Source organism: Pelodiscus sinensis, chromosome 4 (genome assembly GCF_049634645.1).
Source record: "Pelodiscus sinensis isolate JC-2024 chromosome 4, ASM4963464v1, whole genome shotgun sequence".
Classification (NCBI taxonomy): domain Eukaryota; kingdom Metazoa; phylum Chordata; order Testudines; family Trionychidae; genus Pelodiscus; species Pelodiscus sinensis.
This window is the reverse complement of record NC_134714.1, coordinates 116,894,646-116,915,032: the sequence shown is the minus strand read 5'-3', so window position 1 is coordinate 116,915,032 and position 20,387 is coordinate 116,894,646. Positions and strand designations below refer to the sequence as shown.

Below are 20,387 nucleotides of genomic sequence, written 5' to 3'. Positions count from 1 at the left end.
AGACATTGGTGCGTGACTTGTCTGTCGGCCCACAGTAGCTCATTGACAGAAACCAGGATTATAAACTCAGGCTCTGATCTTTGGTCCTAGGCAGGTGGAAGAGGTCTGCTTTATGTCATATCTCCAGCACGAAGAAGTCCTAACGCTGTTACAATGGATCACGATGCAGTGATCCTATGGTAGGTGGCTCCTTCATTGTGTAGAGTCCATGTAATATTTTTGGGCGCCTTTCGGAGAACCACACAGTGGGCGTGGCTGGGTATTGCTCTCCTTTTCACTGTCTTGTGGCCAAGAGGCTCAAGAAGTAGATGATGGGTGTTTTATTCTCAGCGCTACTACTGGCCTGGGGGAGAGAAGGGGGCTTTGGACCAGGCCCATCAGCACTCTAAGTTCACAGGGTCCTCTACTCTTCTAGGTACTGTCCCCCAGCCTTTTAGAAGCCAGTTTGCTCAGTAGCTTGGCAATTCCAAACCACTAAAAAGAAAACAGGCACACGGTAAAGGGGGGAAAAATACATTTTCATTTCAATTTTCTATAATAAACGAGACAAGAATTTTGACAGCAAATGAGATTGCTCAAAAAAGAAAAACAGTCAAGCAGCAGTTCAAGCTCTCTTTGAAAAACACAAATAAAAGAAAAGGGAAGAGACTGATTTCAGAAGCTCCATGATCTTTGCACTGCAAATGTGTTGCATTAAATAAACTGTGTCCCCAGCCTGCCTTAAGGTGCATCTTTTAATTTAGGGCATCACCATGGATCAAACTCTTCCCGCAGGTGTAAACATCCTGCATGTCTGATACAGAAATTAGTTCAGTATTAACAGTTACTGTTGTCATTCTACAGCATGTACAATATAAGGCATTATATGTTCAACAGCAATGTCTGTACAATGGTGCCTTCTTATAATGCACTGTGCCTGATTTGAAGGGGTTAACAAATTGATCCTTAATCCAATTTGACCTTGGTCAATTCCCTGCTAGAGAGTTACCATCTTCCACCCAATCTAATTAACAGGCATCTGAGAAAAGTTCTTTAAGTCAACCTATGAGATAAATTCTTCAGCTGAGATAGGATTTAGCAACACTTTAAAGAGCTCTGGGCACTTGATCAATTTGCAAACAGGACTCTCTGGAGGACAGCTGAGTCTTTGTGTTTGATGGTTTTTAGGAACAGGCTATTGTTTCCTAGTTAGGCTGTAGCAGATGCCTTCAGGTTCTAATCTGAGGCTGCAGCTGAAGAGTGTAAACAAACAACAGGCGATAGGAGGAAGAGCATATTCATCACTCCTGGGGCTGTGCAGCCAGAGACATATATTAGAGCTACTACATTCACACCAGTCACAGCTGCCTCAGGCAGCCCCTTCCAGGTGTCTGAGGAAGAGTAATGATTGCAAGCATTAAGTACACACAAACAACACCCGGCCCAGTCTGAGCAGCAGAGGCAGTTATTAAAGTCTGAGCCAAACACTGCCAATTCCTAACAGGTGCAATGGACTTGAAAAGGGCGACGCTCAGCAGGCTGACGTGACGTGACTCAGTTTAGATCTTTCCCCTGAACGGCCCTTGCTGAACTGGCAGCCCCTTTCTCTCCCCAGACAGCAGGCTCAAGGTTGGCTAGGACCTGGGGGAAAAGAGTGCATGTCTCCTAGTGTGATTAGCCTCCATTATGCCCCCAGGCATAGGACTGCACTCACTGACAGCTGCTCCCCAGGGGGAAGCCTGGCTCCCTTAAAGTCAGTGTCAAAATGCCCATTGATTCAATGAGGACAGGATTTCATGCTACTGTACGTTTCTCCCCTTCCCCTCACGTTACTGCTACCCTTAGTGTTGCACTGGTTCACAAGAGGGGAGGTTTTGGATCTCTAACCCCTTTTCTACTCTCCACTTTGTACCATGGCTCATGCTGGATTAGACACTTAGGGGCCAAGCCAAAGCCCACTAAAGCCAATAGGAGTCTCTCTGCTCACCCCAGTGGGGTTTGGATCAAAGCCTTGAATAACCCTGCTAAGCTCACTTCCCCCCCTGCTTCCTCAAAACCCAATTTTAACTTCCTTCTGTCCACCAATCCCCACTGGCAGTCCCTTCCCCAACCACTACCCTTCATTTGTTTTGTCTAAGGGCCCAGCTGGGAGAACAGCTTTGCATCCACAATTCCTGACTCCTGGGAGAGTGTGGGTCTGTGCGCATGACCTTCATAAGCTCTCCAGACAGGGCAACGTGCCTCTCTCTCTGTTGCCCAGTGTACGTTTACAATGGCTGCTACATGGCTTTTTAAAGGAAAAGCAAGCTGCAGTTCTGAATAGGGAGTGTAGAGTACAGCTGAGCTGGCTTCCAAAAGTTTAGAGTTTTGGTAAAGAGAAACATCTGGATGCTTCCCCAAACCTCTGCTCTGGAAGTCTTGTAAGCATCTCTCAGGAGAGTGAACAGTCTCGTTTGATCAGATCAAAAATACCACCAGGACAATTTTCAAAAGCATTTAAGTGACTTAAAAGCACCTAATCCCCATTGACTGTCTACAGGACCTAAAGCTTCTAGGTAACTTTAAATGCTTTCACAAGCGCTTTAATGCTTTCACAAATGTTACCTGCCAGATAACAGCTCTGGACAGAGTCAGCGAGGCCTGAGGTTTGGGAAAAATTAAGGAAGAAAAGACCCCCATCCAACCAAACTATTTCAAACCTCAAGAAAAGTTTGGGTCTTCTTTCATCTGAACTGATTTGCTCAGCCCTACGCATAAAGACGGGCCGTTGCAGATATGAACTCAAACACCACTATCAAACCCTCCCATGGTCCCCTTCCAATTTCTGGTCCCTGAGGATTCTACTGGCTGGAGCCCCTATTGTAACCACCCCTGCCGAAGTGTCTTACCGGGCAGGGATGACACCATGCCACATTTCCTCTGTGCTGCCACGCCACAGGAAACACAGCTCATGGTGTTTGGATTCTAAACCTTCCCCTTGTGCATTTTAAGGGCTGGCTCATGCAGTCATCTCCCTGGCACCCTCCTCAGCTCCACAAGCGAAAAAGAAAAAAAAAAAAATCAATCGGTTTCGCAAGGAAACACATTAAAGCAGCACAAGCTTATGAAGAGCCACCAGGCGATTGCTGCTGTTCTTCACGGGACTCCCATCAGCCATAAGAAAAAACTCAGCTCCCTTTCCCTGTCACTGGTTAGAGAAGAGGAAGGGGAAAGTTTTCTGCATCTACATATAATCCTCCTCTCACCCACCCAATACAACAGAGCATCCGTTCCCAATGTGGGTTCTCTGCAGGAGGAGTGGTGTCACCACATGGATCTCATAAGCTGGCTCCCCCATTTGTGAGGCTGGCGCTTGGAGACATGAGTGGGCATTGTGCAGCTTCAATAGCTCATCTATAAAATAGAACTGGAAGATCTAACAAGGCAGGGGCTACTCTAGATTGAGTGATCAGCTAGAGCTCTCTGATTATCACTTACTCAAAGAAGGGTTATTATGAGGGCAAATTATTTTTTTCCTTTTAAATATTTCAAATTTAATTCATTTCATATGCTTTCTAACCCTGGTACTCACTCTCTATAGTGTATGTATGTGTGTGTGTGTGTGGCAGGTGCAATGGGGAAGGCACTCAGACACACTTGGCAAAGCCAACAGAGTCATTATCACGGTCAAACACAGTGTAGTAGGGGCCAATGAACACATCTCCCAGGATCCACAGCGGGCCCCCAGGAGGTGGGATGTCCAGGGCTGAAAAGCCACTCATGCAGATGGTCTGTCCCTGGACAGTAATCTACAGGAAAGAGAGAGAAGGTCAGTAGAAGGACAAGTCTCTCATCCCTTCCCCCAGCCTCCCACATGCTCTCACATAGGGCACCGATTGGTGGAACTGACTCTACATGGCGTGAGGTATTAACAGTGATTAATCTAACTATATATTTGAGAGAGTTTGTCTGCATGTCTGCCTGTTCAAGAACACTTCTAAAAACGGTAAGAGCTTGGACCACCAAGCTTCCTCTCATCAAAACCAAGGATGGTAAGAGGCAGGCAATCCGCTAATTGCAGAGCCAACAACATTTTTATCGACTACATGATTGGTAGGCTTCCTCAATCCTGGCTCGCATCGGGACCAGGACCTACCCCTGCTGTGGCTCTGCAGTTTAAATGTAGTAAGAGCCAGGTCCAGTAGCCCGTGGCCAGACCGCTGGGACCTCCCTCTTCCTCCGGTGGACGGGGGCTGCTGCTGGACCAGCGGCGAGGGCCCCTTCCCCCACCCCCGGCGGGAAGGCAGGTTGCACCTTAGAGTGCTGGGGAGAGGGAACCAGCTTTTTAAGTACCAACTCCTGCTTCCCCACCCCTGCTGCTTCTGATACAGAGGCAGCAAGGGGTGCATGGGGAGTGAGCAGTAAACTCAGCTGCTGACATCCCTAATCAGAATTTAAAAGAAGTCTCAGCATCTGTTTGTGCCAGGAAAAGTGGGATGTACCTGGAATGGGATTACTTCTCATATAACCCATACAGAACAGAGACCGAATCACCAAGCAGATGAAAGGGGCTGCCCAGGGGTGTACCCCCCTCTCGTCTGGGACTGCCCCAACCTCCTACCCCGCCACGTACCCTTTAGGGAGGGCGGGTGGGACAGTCCCATACAGGAACATCACTGGTTGGTCCCCTTTGTCAGGGAGCAAGGGGAAGTGCAGAATTTGCTGCATTCCTCATTCTGCCTCAGGAGCACAGGGAGCAGATGAACCTGGACCTACGTCAGTCGAGGAACATGCACCCCTCTCCCAGGCTCTGCCTGTTGGAGCTACAGCAGCTATGGAGAGGTGCTTCTCACCTGGCCCCAAGCTGCTGCAGAGAGAGAGCTGGGGTAGGCCTCTCTCCCCAGGGCAGCCTGCATCCTGAACCCCTCATCCCCAGCCCTACCCCAGAGGAAGTATTCAAATCAAGAAAATGTTTAAGATAAGGACCTGAGCAACATTGGGTAAGTCTTCTAGCCACCAATATTTATCATGTCAAGCACTAGCCTTGAGCTCTCCAAACCTAGTGGTAGATGGACTCCAATAGCAGATGAGGTGTTTAAAGAGTCTCATAATGTCCTGTCCATTTCTACCCCATCCCCGCTGCCTCCCTAGTGTCCTCCACTGCAGGAGCATGTGGATTTACTCAGCCATCTCCTGCTACTGGAGCAAGCCAGCGGAGGTCTGCATTGCTCCCTATAGACCCAGCAGCTGAAACTCGCACCCCAATTCTTCAGACTCCTGCTTCTCCTCGAGACGGGCAAGCAAGCGTCCCCTCAGGAACCGCAGCACGTGGAACCAATTCAAACCAGTGTGGGTAATGTCAAACTCTCTGTAGGGTAACTGCTGATGTAGCCCAGAGGGAGCGAGGGGCGAGTCGGACCCTGCAACAAGCTCTGGGCTGAACCTGCTGCAGGGCTCACGCTTTGGAGTCTTGAAGAGAAGCGGCTCTGAGGAGGACTCAGAGCCAGGCTTGGCAAGCAGCTAACCTTGCAGCAGTGACCAGGCACTATCGAGGCAGGGCTCACACGGGCATGGAGGTGAAACCCCTGCTCTACTGCAGTCAGCCAGCCTGCTCCTGGCTTCAGAGGGACCAGGATTTCACCACCATGGCCCTGCCTCCTATACCGAGGAGAGACCAGCCAGCATAGGAGAGGAAGCTGGGTTGCAGACTCACCTTGAAGACATACTGTTCTCCGGTGAGCGCGTAGGGCTTCCCGCCGAGCACGAGAGAGACGACGGGCAGGGACGGCACTTTATCGCAGGGGATCACGTACTGGAAAGAAAATGGCAGCAGCACACTGAAGAGCAAGACCTCGTGGGCACAGAAGAGACTCTGGCTGGCAGGCGTAAGGAAAGGGGGTTCCCTATGGGAGATGCCACACTGCTCCTTCCATGCTCAAGGTGAGTCTGCAACCCAGCCTTCTGTGTGTAAGTGGCGAGCATGCCAGGCAAAACTGCCTGCTTGGCCCCACCCACACTCTGACCCCCGTAGGCATTCTGGGGAGGAGAGGCAGGGGCTGTGCTCCGCCCCCCCTCTCCATGCTACAGGGCCAGGCAGGCAGAGACTGTGGGCCACGCTGCATTGTGAGGCTGGGGGGGGGGGCAGGGCCTGAGCAAAAGAGGTGGGGCTGGGGGTGGAGTTGGGGGGCTTGCCTGCCCCAGACCTAACTTTACTCCCCCCCCCCATGCTTCTGTGGATTAAGGAATGGAGGCAGCTTACAGTCACTAGCACCCTCAAGCCCTAAGGAGCTGCTAGCTGAGCCACAGGTCCTGTCTCATCAGAAGAGCTCAGCACAGGCCACTGCACAGAGATCCAGATAGCTAGTGGGCAGACTAGCTTAGAGGTGCGGTGGTGTGGGAAGGAGCGGAGAAGCACCCTGGACTGAGAATCTGGAGACCTCGGTTCATTCTCAGCTCTGCCCTGATCTGCTGTGAGACTTGAGGCAAGTCACTGCACCACTCTGCCTGGCTCCCCTCCCGCCCTTGGTCTGTCCCGTCTCCAACTCCGCTACAGTGGGTGCCTCGGAAAACCCCTCCCTCAAGAGCTCTCTGGGGAACAGGCTATTTTACCAGATGCCCATGTAGTGGCCTAGTACAACGGGGTCCCTAGGAGCTGCTGAACTATCATGAATAAAAGCACAAGCCACCGGATGAGCAGAGCAGGGGCTGGGCACAAATACAGGGGTTCAAGTCCCTCAATCCCAGGGCCAGCTAGCCCCAAGTTGCTCTCCACAGACCGAGTTGTGTCAGTGGGGCTTGCTGGGGGACATAATGATGAAGTGTTGGTTTTGTTGCACCACTGGGGCGATCTCTCAAGGGCTTGTAACTAGGGATGCTAGATAGCGATTAACTGAGCAGTCATGTAACTGCACAAAATACGATCAGTTACAAGTCTATGTGATAGTCCCTGGGGGCAGGGCTGGCAGCCAGTGTGCTCCCAACCCCACTCCTGTGCAGACTAGCATCTGCCTGCCACCCCAGAAGGAGCTTGCAGTCTAGAGGCATGTGCAGGACAGACCGACATGCAGGTAGAACGCTACCACTGGGTTTCCGGAGCTATGAGCCAGGGGACGGTAGGGGGGACAACTTGTGTCATATTAATCAGGAGGCTTTCAAAGGCCTCTGCCAAGAGACCCTTGGGCAGAGCACACAGTGTGGGGAAGGCAGGCAGAGATGCAGGGAGGGAAATACGAAAGCTGCAAAGCATGCAGAAGCCAGATGTTGACCCCTCTGAAGAGGGGAAGCCAGTGTAGAGATTGCAAAAGGTGGGGGCCCCAGCATTCTGGAATATTCTGCCCTCCCCAAGTTTCCAAGTCACAACCCCAACTTTCTCTGCCCAGGTTTACCTGTCCTTTGATGAGTGGTTTAGCCCCAATGGCAGCCTGCAGCGCCTTCACCTCCTCCGTTGGCCCAGTAATAAGTGAAGTTCCCGTGTCCACAATGGCTTCACAGCCCCCTTTGCACAGGGTCAGGCTGTTGGCAACATCCACTCTATGAGAAGAAGCGTCCCAGACTGCTTACAAAAGGCTTTTGTTGGCATTCAGGTTGCAAATGTGAATCAGTTACTTAAACAGAGGGAAAAACCCGACCCCTTAACAGTATAAAAGAAATCTGCAAGCCTGTGTAGGGGAATGAAGAGTTAAAACTCCCTGAACATGTGGATAGATGGAAATTCCTAGGTCTTGATCCAACCAAGCACTTGAGCAAATGCTTAACTTTAAGTAGCTAGCCCTGCCACTTTCAATGAGTGCACACATGCATCTGAAGTTATATAGACTTTGCTGGAGCAGGGCCATAGCAGCATGTGTCCAGACACTTAACTTCTGCCTAGTATCCCACAGCTAGCTACCTAGTATCCCACAGCTAGCTGCACCTGTTACCACCAGGAGTTACCAGGATGAGGACACTGAAAACTGCATGACCTTTGGCACTTCCCCAGCAGGTATCTGAATCCATTTCCACAGTGGTTTGCGCAGCAGAATGTACCATGACGGAGGGCAAAGGGTTAGAAGGGTCATGTAACATTTCCCACTTCTAGGAACTACATTAGGCAGGTGAGATAGTGCCTGGTTTGGCCTTTGCAGAGGTTAAGCATCACAATATTCAGCACTGCCATAAAACCTTTAAGTCCAGGGTCAGTGAAACTTATGCTCATGCATCTGAGGGAAGAATTTATCCCATTGCCTTCTGCTGCCCTCCACTTCCCGGGGCTAATTGGTTGGGTGTGATAGGAGATTTAGGAGGGTCCGGTCCAGATATGTGCATGGGCAAGTGCAAGAGGCAGAGAAAGGGCACACAGAAAGGGAGGTGGAACTTACTCATCCATGTGGACCTGCCAGTATGCCTTGCGTGTGACATTCACCCACTCTAAGTTTCCGGTATAATACTTGGGGTCAGTGCCCCCCAGAAGCAGCTCTCCTCCGGGCTGAGCTTGTGGGTCCCTGAAAGAGACGAGACAGAAAAATCAATTCAACTGAAGTGGGCGGGAGGAAGACGCTGCTTCCGCAAGCATGCTCATCTCAGGCGGGATCCCCTTGCGCTCATTCCCCAGGGAGAGAGAGCAGGCCACCCATGTTGGAAAGGTATACAAATATTAAGCTGCCACCACGGTGGCTTAAGCTGTGGGGAGAGTGGCACTGTAAGGGACTCTGGTACGGCCCAGGCTAGCGGAGGGCCGAGCCATTCTAGAACAGCCACACATGTTGTTGTGGGCAGGGATTCAGCTGATCAAATGGTACGTGGTCACTGCCTGACTATCATGGCCACTAGTCCAAAGAACCCAATTCTCTGGGTTTCCTCAACTTGGACTTATTTCACCGCAGAGATTGCAGCCGAATGGGTGTGAGGAATGGTCGTTCCCTGGGATTTTTACCTACAACTAAGCCAGAAATCCCCAACAAGACATATTTAAGCCTAAGAATCTCATCTCTCCTGGGTCCATGGAACACCGTGCCCATGTCTGTAGAGGTGGCGATGGAGCCAGTCAACATCTTCTCGTCAGGGCCTCTTGCTGCCATGATTACCGTCCTCCCTCTGTATTGTTCCCTCCCCCCTCCACAGCCTCTCCTGGCCCTCTACATTTAACTCTCCCTCTTAGGGAAAAAGCCCCTGAATCTTCCTTCCCCCCACTCTGGCTTCAGACCAGTGTAGCTCCGCGGAGGAACTCCCAGCTGACACCGGTGCAAGGGAGAGGAGAGTCAGGCCTAGACTCCCTCAGCACGGCACGCCAGGGATGCCTGTCAAATGTTACATGGGTAGGGTTGATGTGAAAGAACCCAGAAGGAATCCATGACTCCTTCCCAGTCCCAGGTTTGACTTCCAGCCAACCTATAAAACAGTGCAGAACTCTATCCACTATCCAAAGCCCCATTCCTCTGCACCTTGGGTAGCCATCTGGTGTCCCAGGCCCTGCCTCAGAGCAGGAGGACAGACTAGATGGCCTCTGGAGGTCCCTTCCAGCCCTACAGTGCTATGACTATTAACTGCACCTATGCATAGTGGGTGTGAAAAGTGGCATGACCCTATCCACATTGCACAGGTGGGAGCGACTGGGGTGCTGAGCAAGCTGCAGGCTTATGGCTGCAGGAGTTTGGGCTGGGATGCATGAGGGACTCAGGGCAGGGAGGCTGGGAATGTGATGGGCTCAGGACAGATTTGCAGTGTGTGGATGGTGCAGGAGTGTTGTGGCAGAAGACAGGGGATGTGGGGGTGCAGGAGTTTGGGAATGTGAGAGACTCAGGACAGGGAGTTCCAGTGTATGACAGGCTCAGGTTTGGGTCTGGGGGGTGCAGGAGTGTTATGATGCTGCAGCCAGATGGGGGCTTGGCCCCAATTGGGGGCTTGTTGGCCAGGCTTCATTTTTAAATAAAATATTATGTCAAACACAAAATGTTTTAGCATTGTCTTTATTTATGAGAGGGGCAGAGAACCTGTTTTGAGTCAGGGGTCACTGACCCATAGAAAAGTCATTCGGGGCCACACAAGTGAGATGCAAAAAAACCCCGAACCGCTCCAAAACCTCCAAGCCTCCCTAATGTGGCCCCAACTGTGCTGGTGGGAGTAGGGGATAGGGTGCAGGGGCAGGGTACCCATGGGGGGGGTGTCTGGACAGGGGGAGGGGACAGAGACAGCTGGAGCCAGTACTTGGGGATCCCGGGTCTCAGGAAGCACACTGGCTGCTCTTTCCTTCCCCTTCCTTCAAGCACCCCACCCCCAACTCTAACCCAATCCCCGTCATCCCCTTCCCCAGAGCCAGGCGTGCCCCCCCAACCCAGTCCACTTCCCCAGAGCCAGGCACCGCCCCCCAACCCAATTCCCCCTCATTTCCTGTGCTCTAACCTAATTCTTGGGTCCCGGAGGCAGAGCTGCCACGCATCTCCCTCCAGGTGCTGGAGCATGGGCGCTGAGCAGCCAGCATGCCATGCGCCCCCCCCCCAAATCAATACCCCTCTCCTCCCATCCTGCAGAGCCAGACACCTCCCCTCCCTGCTCTAACACAATCCCCCACCCCCCACAACCTTATACTTGGGTGCTGGAGCCAGAGCTGATGCTCCCACTGCCACATGTATTCGGGATGCCACGTACACCCCCCCACCCAATCACCTTCCTCTCCCCTCCCCTCCTCCAGAGCCAGGCATCTCCCCCTGCTTTACCCCAAATGCCCTCCCCCACTAACCTTATGCCCAGGTCCTGTAGCTGTCGCTGGCACTGGAGCCGCCGCGGCTGCAACCAGAGCCCTCGCCACTGCCTGCTAGCACATGCAGGCAGGGACGCTGTGTGCAACCTGGCCTGCACGTGCAGGATATGACGCAGTGCGCTGGGGGCCGTGGGCGGAACGGCACAGGCTGTGAGCACGTATGCGGCTCAGTGGCCTGGCCATGCGAGTGGCTGACCTGAGCAGTTCTGGGTTCCATCCCGGTTCCGTCAGGAGCTGCAATTTTTTTTTCTTTGCGGCTCACAAGCCGCGGGATACCCACTGCTGCACTACACTATTACATCCCTAATGGGAAGAGAAGAGGTGGCCCATAGTTTGGAGACAGCCAGACTTCAGATGTCTCAAGAATGACTGCCACAGCCCCACTGTGTCACCTGTTGAGGTAGAAGGAAAAGATGTTCTTCTCTATCAGCTTCTGCAGTATGACATTATCAAAGAAGGGTGTGACTTTGTCCACAGAGATCTTCGGGAAGGCCATGCCCATGATCCCGTCAAACTTGGCTGCGATGAAGGTGATGCCAGGCTGCTTAGTTGCTTCACCAAAGACCTGGTCCTTGACAACCAAGTCACCAATCTGTGGGGGAGTGGGGAAGAAGAGAGAAAAATCCATCAATATGGTTAAAAAGAAACCAATCTTAGAGTCCCAAGGTGGGAGAAAGCACGGCCCTGGAAGAGAGGGTGGACTCAATGCAGTTCTGGCTAGATAGATCCTTCCTCTCAATTCTGGCTTGAGAGAGACACTATGGGTGGGTCTCAGGCCAGATGGTTATGCTGCAAGTACAGGCCATTGAAGAGGTGACTTATCTAGTGCAGGCAGACCGACATTGGGCTCTCTTAGTGCTTCCTGAATTTAGGGACAGGAAATGCTTGTGTTACCTTCCCTGGCTCAGACTAGCTGCCCTTTTTCTTGGCTTGCCCCGTGCCCCACCCAGTTGCTCCCTTTTGACCCCTCCTCTCAATCTGGATTTAGTGCTTAGCACAATGGGGTTCTGGTCCATGGCCTGGGAGGCCAGGCGCAGTGATGACACAGGTCATAGTAACAATGAATCCCACCATCTCCCTGCCTTGCATCTCTGTGCTTCCATGACCCTGTGCTTTCCTGGCCTCCTCGTGCCCTCAGCATGTGCTTTGGTGGCTTCCTCTCTGCCCCACACGACCCTGCATGCAGTCCTCTTTGCGCTCCCCCTCTTCTGGTGTCCCCCTCCCACACATCTCCTAACCTGCCACAATGACTGCCACTCCTACCCCCCCCCCCCCCCGCTCCCCTGCTTTGGGAGAGTCACACATTAGTGCAGAGATTAGAGCGGCAGCTAGTGTGGCCAACTCCAATTCCAACTGGCTCTCAGGCCCCATCCCACCACCATTATCCTTCCTGTCTCTGCTCTCTGCCCCCACACATCTGGCCAGGTACTCAGCCCCAGAGCTTCCGCCAGCCCTCTCCTGGCTATCCCTTAGCTGAAGTCACCTCCTCCAACCCTGCCCCTTCTGACAACCATCTCCTCTGGCTTGATGGCCTCACTGCTCTTCCACATCGAGGCACGTCCAGTGGGTGCTCCCATGCCGACCACATCACTTCTGATCTTTTAGTCCTCCACTGGTTTCTGGTCACTTACTGCATTGTATTCAAAGCTCCCACAGAATCCTACCTCCACCTGCCACTCTCCCTTTCATTCCCCATGCTACTCCTTGCCGTACCCTTTCCTCCCTCCCCTCTCAGCAGCCACCACGTTGCCACCTACTCCCAAAGGACCTTCCGTTCCCCATTACTGTCTGTTCTCCAAAACCAAACCCCCCATCTACCTGTCTAGAATCTGCATCCATCCTCCTTACCCACTGCTAGTCTGCGCCACACGTTTGTCTGCCTGCTGGGATTTGGACTGCATGTCCCGCAGGGAAAGGAATGCTCCCCCATCGTCATTTATAGCTCTAATGATGCCCCTTAAAATTAGGATCCCAAACAAAGACAGCAGACATCTTGGATGCTGACTCCCACAAGCCCCAGGAAAACAGACACATGGTTGAGGGGAGAACTGAAGCATGGGTTGGGATGGTGGGAAGGGTGAAATGGCAATCAGACTGATGTGAACTTAAGGCCAGATATCTTGCCAGACACACAGCTAGATGGGTGAAGCAGTAGGAAATCATCTAGCTCAGTATCCTGTCTTCTGACAGTGGCCAATGCCAGATGCTCCAGAGGGAATGAACACAACAGGGAATCATCAAGTGATTCGTCACCTGTTACCCATTCACAGCTTCTGACAGAGACTAAGGACACCATTCCTGCCCACTCTGGCTAATAGGCATTGATGGACCTAACCTCCATAAATTTATCTATTTCTTTAAACTCCTGGCCTTCAGAACATCTTCTGGCAAGGGGTTCCACAGGTTAACGATGCGTTGTGTGAAGAAATGCTTCCTTTTGTTTTAGGCCTGCTACTTATTAATTTCATTTGATGGCTCTTAGCTCATTGGCAGCATTACAATGAGATGTATGGGACTGAAATGAAAAGCTCAGCCTCTCTGCCTTGACAGCGGAAAATAATCCCTTGGAAAGGACTCAAATCCCATTAGGGTCTGATAGTGACTCACTGCGCCATTGCGAAGGACGCGTACAAGCATCGTACTTTGTAGCGTTCTTATCTGAATGGACTAGGAGCATTTTTTTCTTTCACTGTGCAATTTGCTTCACAGCAGATAAAAGCCAGAGAGCAGGATGTGGGGCAGAAAGGACGCGAGTGACACATCCGGCAATGCACAGAGAAGGGGGAGGCATTTTCAGAAGTGACAGATGCATTACTGCAGCACTGCTTCAGTTTTTAAACAGCAGCAATAAGCTATCTGAAGGACCAGCTCCCTACGCGGGAACGATGCTGATTTATGCCAGCTCAGGAACAGCCCAAACGCTTGAAGCCAAGTCCGTATCTTTCACGATTTACCTGGCGACATCCCTGATCAAACAGTTATGTACACGAGTAACTAGATGGCCCTGAGTTATCTCCTTGAGCATGACGTGGCCTCACCCCCGCGACGGTAGCTGCAAGCGCCAGCCATTGCAGGATCAAAGCATCATTAGCAAAGCAAAGGTGTTGGCTTACAGAACTTCCCCTCTCCAAGTCACTTGTTTGGCGCCCAGCCAGGTCCATAATGACCAAAAATCATTACTAGCTGATGGCGGTTTGATGGCCTCGCTCCAGCTCCCTGCAGAGAGGTGTCACGCATCACATCCGGCAATTGGCACCCTCGTTAGCAGCCTCAGCAGAAAGACCAAAAACTGGAAGGGGCAAGGAGGCGGACGGCCAAATCCTCAACCGGAGCAGGGAAGGGGAGCGCCAGTGACTTCAGTGGAGTAGGGCCGACTGATCCCAGCTGAGCATCTGGCCTTGAATTCTCCCTGCTACCTTCCATACCAGATCCACTGCGTGGCTGAGGCCCTCACTGTGCAGGGCTGTCAGCATAGATGTGGGAGTGCTGGGCTTTCTGTCCTGTACTTGTGAAGCACCCCCTAAGCTCCCTGGGACACTAGAGCCCCCATGGCAGAACTCGGAATCACTAGCACTATGGGAGGCAGGGGTGTCCCTGCTCCAAGGTTACTTGGAGTGAGAGTCGCATCACCAGCAGGAAGTACCTGGATGTGGAAAGCTAACTACCAGAGCACGGGAACAGGCATCCCAGGAAAGCTGCGGAATCCTCCTCCTCGGCAGCTTTTCAGACCAGCTTGGACAAACTTCTTGAGGGTGGTCTTGGTTGGTCCTGCCTTAGTGTGTGGCTGGAAGTCCCCACCCACCCTACATTTCTGTGACTATTCCCTCTCCTGGAATGTGTCTCTGGGGTGCTCCATAAAAGTGCTAGATGCCCAGAACTCCTGTTTAAGGGCAGGGGTTGGGGGCAAGCAGGGCAGGGAAAGACACGCCACACCAGATCCACAGCCTGGCAAACTGTGACTTGGACGGAGCTCTGCTGAGCCGCCCGCCTATGGCCGGGGCTCAGACACTGGCAGCGGCCCTGCTGGGCATCTCGTGTGCATCCAAGCCTCTCTGATGTCCATAGGAGGTCCTGGTGTGCAATGAATGCAGAACCAGCCCAGTACAGGGAGCCACTTAGGTTCCCAGCATTTCGCGCCCCACCTCTGAGAGCACCAAGAGCCCGCTGCAGTGCGCCCCTGGCTCTCAAACTCGGCTCCTCATGGAAGTTTACTTTGATCACTTCTACACACAGGCTGCAGAGAGCCCTTTTCTCCCTCAGGCAGGCAGGCTCAGGAACAAACTAATTAAAAAGAAGGCATTATAGCGATAATTAAAAAAAAAAAAAAAAGCTATAATTTTCCTTCTGACTCATTTTGTTCCCTCCATTAAATCGGAGAGCATTGGAACCTACCAGCACAATCCCATAAAGCCTGCTGCTTTGGATCACCGCCCCACTCCATCACTGGAGCAGCTCCTTTCAAATTGCCTCTTCATCTCGCCAGTCACCTGCCCTCAGCTGCCCCCGCTGTTCTCTCCCTGCAGTCCTCTAATCCCACTAGCAGCCGCCGACAACCCAGTGCAGACAGCAAACATCTCTACTGGCTCCAGACATTTCTGTAACCTAACAGAAGCGGTGCATTTATGGCTGAGTGCAAAATGACTTCATCCAGGGATTATTGCGGTTGCCAAATGGGGTTTGAGTGTATCCTAGAAGCTGCAAGGTTGCAACAGAATGACTAGGGCAAGGCTGGGCAATAAGACAGAGGCGGTTTGCTAGGGTCAGCCGCTGGTTGGGCCGCTGCCATTTTATTTACCTGCACCTCTGCAGGTACGGGCGATCACAGCTCCCATTGTTCACGGATCACCGTTCCCGACCAATAGGAGCTGCAGGAAGTGGCACAGACCAAGACACCACTTCACACTGGCCAGGAACAGGGGCCCATGGCCAATGATTGCTGTACATGCAGAGGTGCAGGTAAACCAAACAGTGGCAGCCCAGCAGGGGCTAACCTTGAAGAACTGCATCCGGTCCACAGGCTGGTGATTGCTCACCTCAGGACTAGGGTCCCGCTCGCTCCCTAGAGTTTAATGTTGCAATGCCAGGGATGTATGGCAGGCAGGGACAGAAAGCCAGAATGGAGGTGCAAGGATAGTATTGGGCTCTGCAAGTCTCCCAAGATCAGTGAACTACTTGGGGATGGGAACGGGGAGAGGAAAGATCTAAAGCTAGTAGAGGTCTAAGCTGGTTCATGGTGGGGTGGCAAATCTGCTCGCCTGTCTAGACCATCCTGACAATGATTCTGAGAAGGGGGAAAACTCACTAATGGGCTTCATCTGAACTCAATCCGCGTCTGGTCATTGACTTGGGATTTATTCTGCATCAGAACCCAGGGTCTTCTCTGTCACTTATGGGGATATCCTCGCTGCAAGTCAAGTATTTCTGCACTCATCTAGAAAATACTCGGGCAGCGGGGAGTCAGAGTCTATTCCAAGCTAGATGGGAAATGCGATTCAGATTGTTCTTGTGCTCAGTGAGGGAGGGAGGGATCCCTTTCTTGGGACACCAGCAGACTTCATTAGCCAACGCTTTTCAACTGGGACAGTCACAGAGAAAGCCCCCAATGGATTTCTGGGCATACTTAAAACAGGGTTCAGATAGATCTGGGCTACTATGCAAGTTTAGGTCTCTCAAGCCAGCACTAAGGACTAAAGTCAAGATACTCTGTGGTCTACAAGTGCATAACTTGCATTGATTTTAACACCTTTGAGGATGTGGGCTGCAGTGTTCCCTCTAAGTCATGGGTTCCCAAACTGGGGGGCGTGAAGAAATTCCAGGGGGGCCCCCCAAGGCAACCCCCCCAATCAAGTTTTGCTGCCTTGGTCAGTTCCTTTCCCCCTCCCCACTAAGTTTTGCTGCTATTTTTTGGGCAGCAGGGGTGTGGTGCTGAAAAGAGGTGTGGTGCGGAAAAGTTTGGGAACCACTGCTCTAAGCTGAGCAGCAGCACAGCTTGACAGGTGATTCATCAGCCCTGCCCAGTCAGCCAGCTTCCTGCTCAGAGCCCTGGACCTCTGACTAGGTGGGGCTGCCGCACAGCTTAGAAGAAACACCTGTGGGCTCCCATAATTTGGAAGCCCAAGTCCCAATGATTTTCCACAGGACTTTCACTCTCCGTCACAGCTGTGCTGTTAAAAGCCCGGAGCCCATTGAAGAGTGAAGAGCAATTTCCAGATCTTATTGTTCTAGGTGCCTAACTTGACACACTCTAAAAGAGCCTGATTTTCAGAGGATGGATGCACTTCCTGGGCATCAGATCCCTTTAAGCTGTATGTAAGGCACACCTCCCCAGAGTTTCTACCAAGGGTCAGGATCAGTGCTGTTCAGGCGATAGCAGTACAAGCTTAGCCCTGACCCTGATATGATGGAGCCACCTGTAGCGGTAGTGGAGTTTAATCTCCATTCTCTCTCAGTGCTTTAACCTTGCTAATAAGAGCTGCCAAATGCACTGTGGACATGAGTCCCTGGGGGAGCTGGATTGAACCTCCAACAAAGGCTGACTCAGCAAAGCACTTACGTATGTGCTTATCTTTAAGCAGCAATGGGACCAGTCTTTCCTAGGGTCTAGAAAACTGGACTGGGAGTCAGGAGACCAGGGTTGGTTTTATTCCTAACTACCATTGGCCTGCTGGATGACCCCTCCCTGTGCCTCAGTTTCCCCCTTCCAACACTGACCTCCTCTGTAAAATGCTTTGAGAGCTGATAGACGCATTAGGTATTACAAAGTGCCAGGGAAATCAAAGGTAAACACCTCAGTTCCCAGCTCAACAAGAGCTCACATGGGTTGCAGAAGAGAAGTAAAGTAATTACTAACCGCCACAGTATCCTGGCTGAGGAATCCTGATAGGCTCCCGGTTCCATAATGGATGGCGAAATCGGTGCCATTCTTCTGGTACGTACTGGATTTGTCTGAGTTGTATTTGTGATGTATCACTGCAGCAAGGAATAGGAACAGAGGAGGTACATGCAATATTAACACTGCTCAGCAATTTATAGTGTGTTTGTTTAAAATGCTGGTCAGGCATTAGCCAATTAACTAAGCAAAATCTCAAAACGTTGAGGATAGATAGATCAATACATAGATAGATATCAGGAAGGCCTAATAATGAAGTTTCACAATCCACCTGCAAGGTGCAATAGGGGATTATTATCCCATTTTACACCGGGGGAGGTAGTGGAGAAGCAGAGAAGTAAAGGTTACATGAAAGTCAGCAGTGGAACACAGATCAAGAAAGTGAGGACTTCCAGACTCACGACCCAACACTCATAACTTAGTCTGCCATACTCTTAGAAGTCCATGCATGTTGAAGGAGAGGCTAAGCAGAGCCCTGATTCTTACATATGCCAAATCTGGAATGCCTTACAAAGCATCTCTGACAGGCAAGGAATTCAATTATGAGATCCAATGTAGCACTTCAATAGGATTTGGCTACAGGATTTAGAGACTAGACTACACATGGCTGAGGTGTCAGGGGACATTAGAAACCACCCAAGTGATGCTCAAATCACCATAACTGCCCCCAAGAGGAAGATGCTTTGTGCTATGGAGGATATGGGTGAATTTAAGTATATAGCGGTATTAACACAAACATTTTATATTCACTCATTGAGATCATAGTTTCTCTTTCTTAAAGGTGATCTGGAGAAGATCTTTTAAAAAAAATGGTTTTCTGCCTCTTTTGCTTCTTCACCTGGAAAGCTTTAGTTTAAAAATAAAATGAAAAAAAAAAGGCAGAGAAAGGGGGGGATGGTAAGAAAGAAGAGAGTCTTCCCCCAGACCTATTTGTTCTATACCTTAGGACAGCGGTCTCCAACCTTTTTAAGCACAAGATCACTTTTTGAATTTAAGTGCAATCCAAGAGCTACCTCAAACCCAAATACTGTTGCCCCACCCCCTTTGTGTGCCTTTTCTGAGGCACCACCCCTGCTCACTCGATCCTTCCTCCCTCACTTTCACCATCTGGGGCAGAGGGTTGGGGTGCAGGCTTTAGTCTTGGATTAAGGGATTTGGAGTGTGAGAGGGGCTCGGAGATGAGCTCGGGGCAGGCAGCTAGGATGTAGGAGGTGGTTCTAGGTGCAGGCTCTGGAAGGGCATTTGGATGCAGGGGCTAAGACAGGAGCTTGGGGTGCAAGAGGGGGTTCATGGCTGGGGTAGGAGTATGGGATGTGGGCTCCAGTGGGGCACACCTTACCTCAGGTGGCTCCTGGGTGGTGGTGCACTGGGGCTAAGGCAGGCTCATCCCTGCCCTGGCCCTGCACCACTCCCAAAAGCAGCCAAACTCCATCCCAAGTCTTGTTGTGCCCCCTCTGCTCTGGTGAGAAAGTGGGAGAGGGGGGAACCTTGATATCAACCCCCGTCCTCTGCCTCCCCTGCCCTACAGAGAAAGCAGGAGGCTCCTAAGGGAACAGCTCCCAGGCAAAGGGCAGGAGATGAGCAGCAGTGGGAGAACAGACAGCTGAAGTGCTGACACTTGATAGCCTTTTGACCAAGCCAGTCAGGATCACCTGTCAGAGGCTCCAAGATCTACCAGTAGAGCCTGATCTACTGGTTGGTGACCACTGCCGTAGGAAGACCCGGGATTTTATTTCTTCTCCTGTTTTGCTCAAGGACCTAAATGGAGGTTTCAGCAGATATGAATTTTTTTAAATTAAAATCCCAGAGACAAGAAGTTAGTAGCAACATCTTTGTTCCCAAATATCTATTCATTCCTGGAGTTAAATAGGTCAAAAGACAAAACAAGCCAAAAAGACAGGATCACTGCCTAGCCCCTTGTATATAATCACTTATGTCTGTGCAAACAATTCCAGTTTGGGGGCATTTTACATTTGCTTTGCATGGGAGTGAAATGAGCTGGGTAAGATGCACATTGAGAATCAGGACCACAGAGCTACATATACAGGCTAAAAATCTTTCCCTCTCCAATGCTTGGCTCTCTTATCCTTGGCTTTTGTGTTGGCACTATTTCCCTAGTTTTCTAGCTGTGCAAAGTCTCCAAGATAGACCAGTCCTGAGTCAGAGTCTCCAGCCTAGATGAGACCCAAATCTCCAATATAGAAAAACAAGTGGGAAACAAACCCACTTAAAAATATCCTCCTGCCAACCACAATACATCATAAAAGGCACAAGTCCAATACACCACCCCACCCCACTTTGCAGGTCACCTTTCATGTTTGTGTACTTGCTGGCTCCATTTTGCTTAAGTAGCACATTTGGTGGCTTTTAAAAGGCATTTTACCACAGTTGGGTTTGACACCTTCTTTGTGGATTTATTATACTGGAACATCCCAGGGTGAAAACCTTGTAATTTATAAGCCTTTGTTTTAAGCCACAACATTCTTCTAAAAGCAGTTATTAATTATGGATCCATAAACATGTGCATGCACAGTCTATGCCGTAATAAACTAGAAACTAGGACAGTCCGTATCGGATCTAGCAAGATAGGCTTTTTTGACAGCACTAAGCAATAGGACAACACAGCTATAATCTGGGGACATGGAATGGCTCATTACCCAGTCAAGGTCATTCAAAAAAGAATTAGTGTGTAGAGGAGCCAGAGAGGGGGAATGAAATGAAGAGGACAGAGCTAGGGGAGAAGGAAGGGTCAGCAACTCATCAGCACACTAGACCAGGACCCAGGACCCATGGGTACTAATCCTG

The 20,387-nt window shown here is 51.0% G+C and overlaps 1 protein-coding gene across 1 annotated transcript in view; it reads right to left on the bottom strand.

The window, feature by feature from the left end:
* Positions 1–497: 497 nt before the first annotated feature.
* The window catches only part of CTSD (cathepsin D), a 39,214-nt gene continuing 19,324 nt past the window's right edge, over positions 498–20,387 (bottom strand). The window contains exons 4-9 of the mRNA XM_006134928.3: positions 17,544–17,662; positions 11,086–11,285; positions 8,316–8,438; positions 7,344–7,488; positions 5,672–5,770; positions 498–3,767 (exon numbers count right to left, since the gene is read on the bottom strand). Of these exons, the coding sequence (XP_006134990.1) occupies positions 3,606–3,767; positions 5,672–5,770; positions 7,344–7,488; positions 8,316–8,438; positions 11,086–11,285; positions 17,544–17,662 (848 nt within the window). The 3' untranslated portion in view covers positions 498–3,605. The remainder of the gene's footprint in view (positions 3,768–5,671; positions 5,771–7,343; positions 7,489–8,315; positions 8,439–11,085; positions 11,286–17,543; positions 17,663–20,387) is intronic.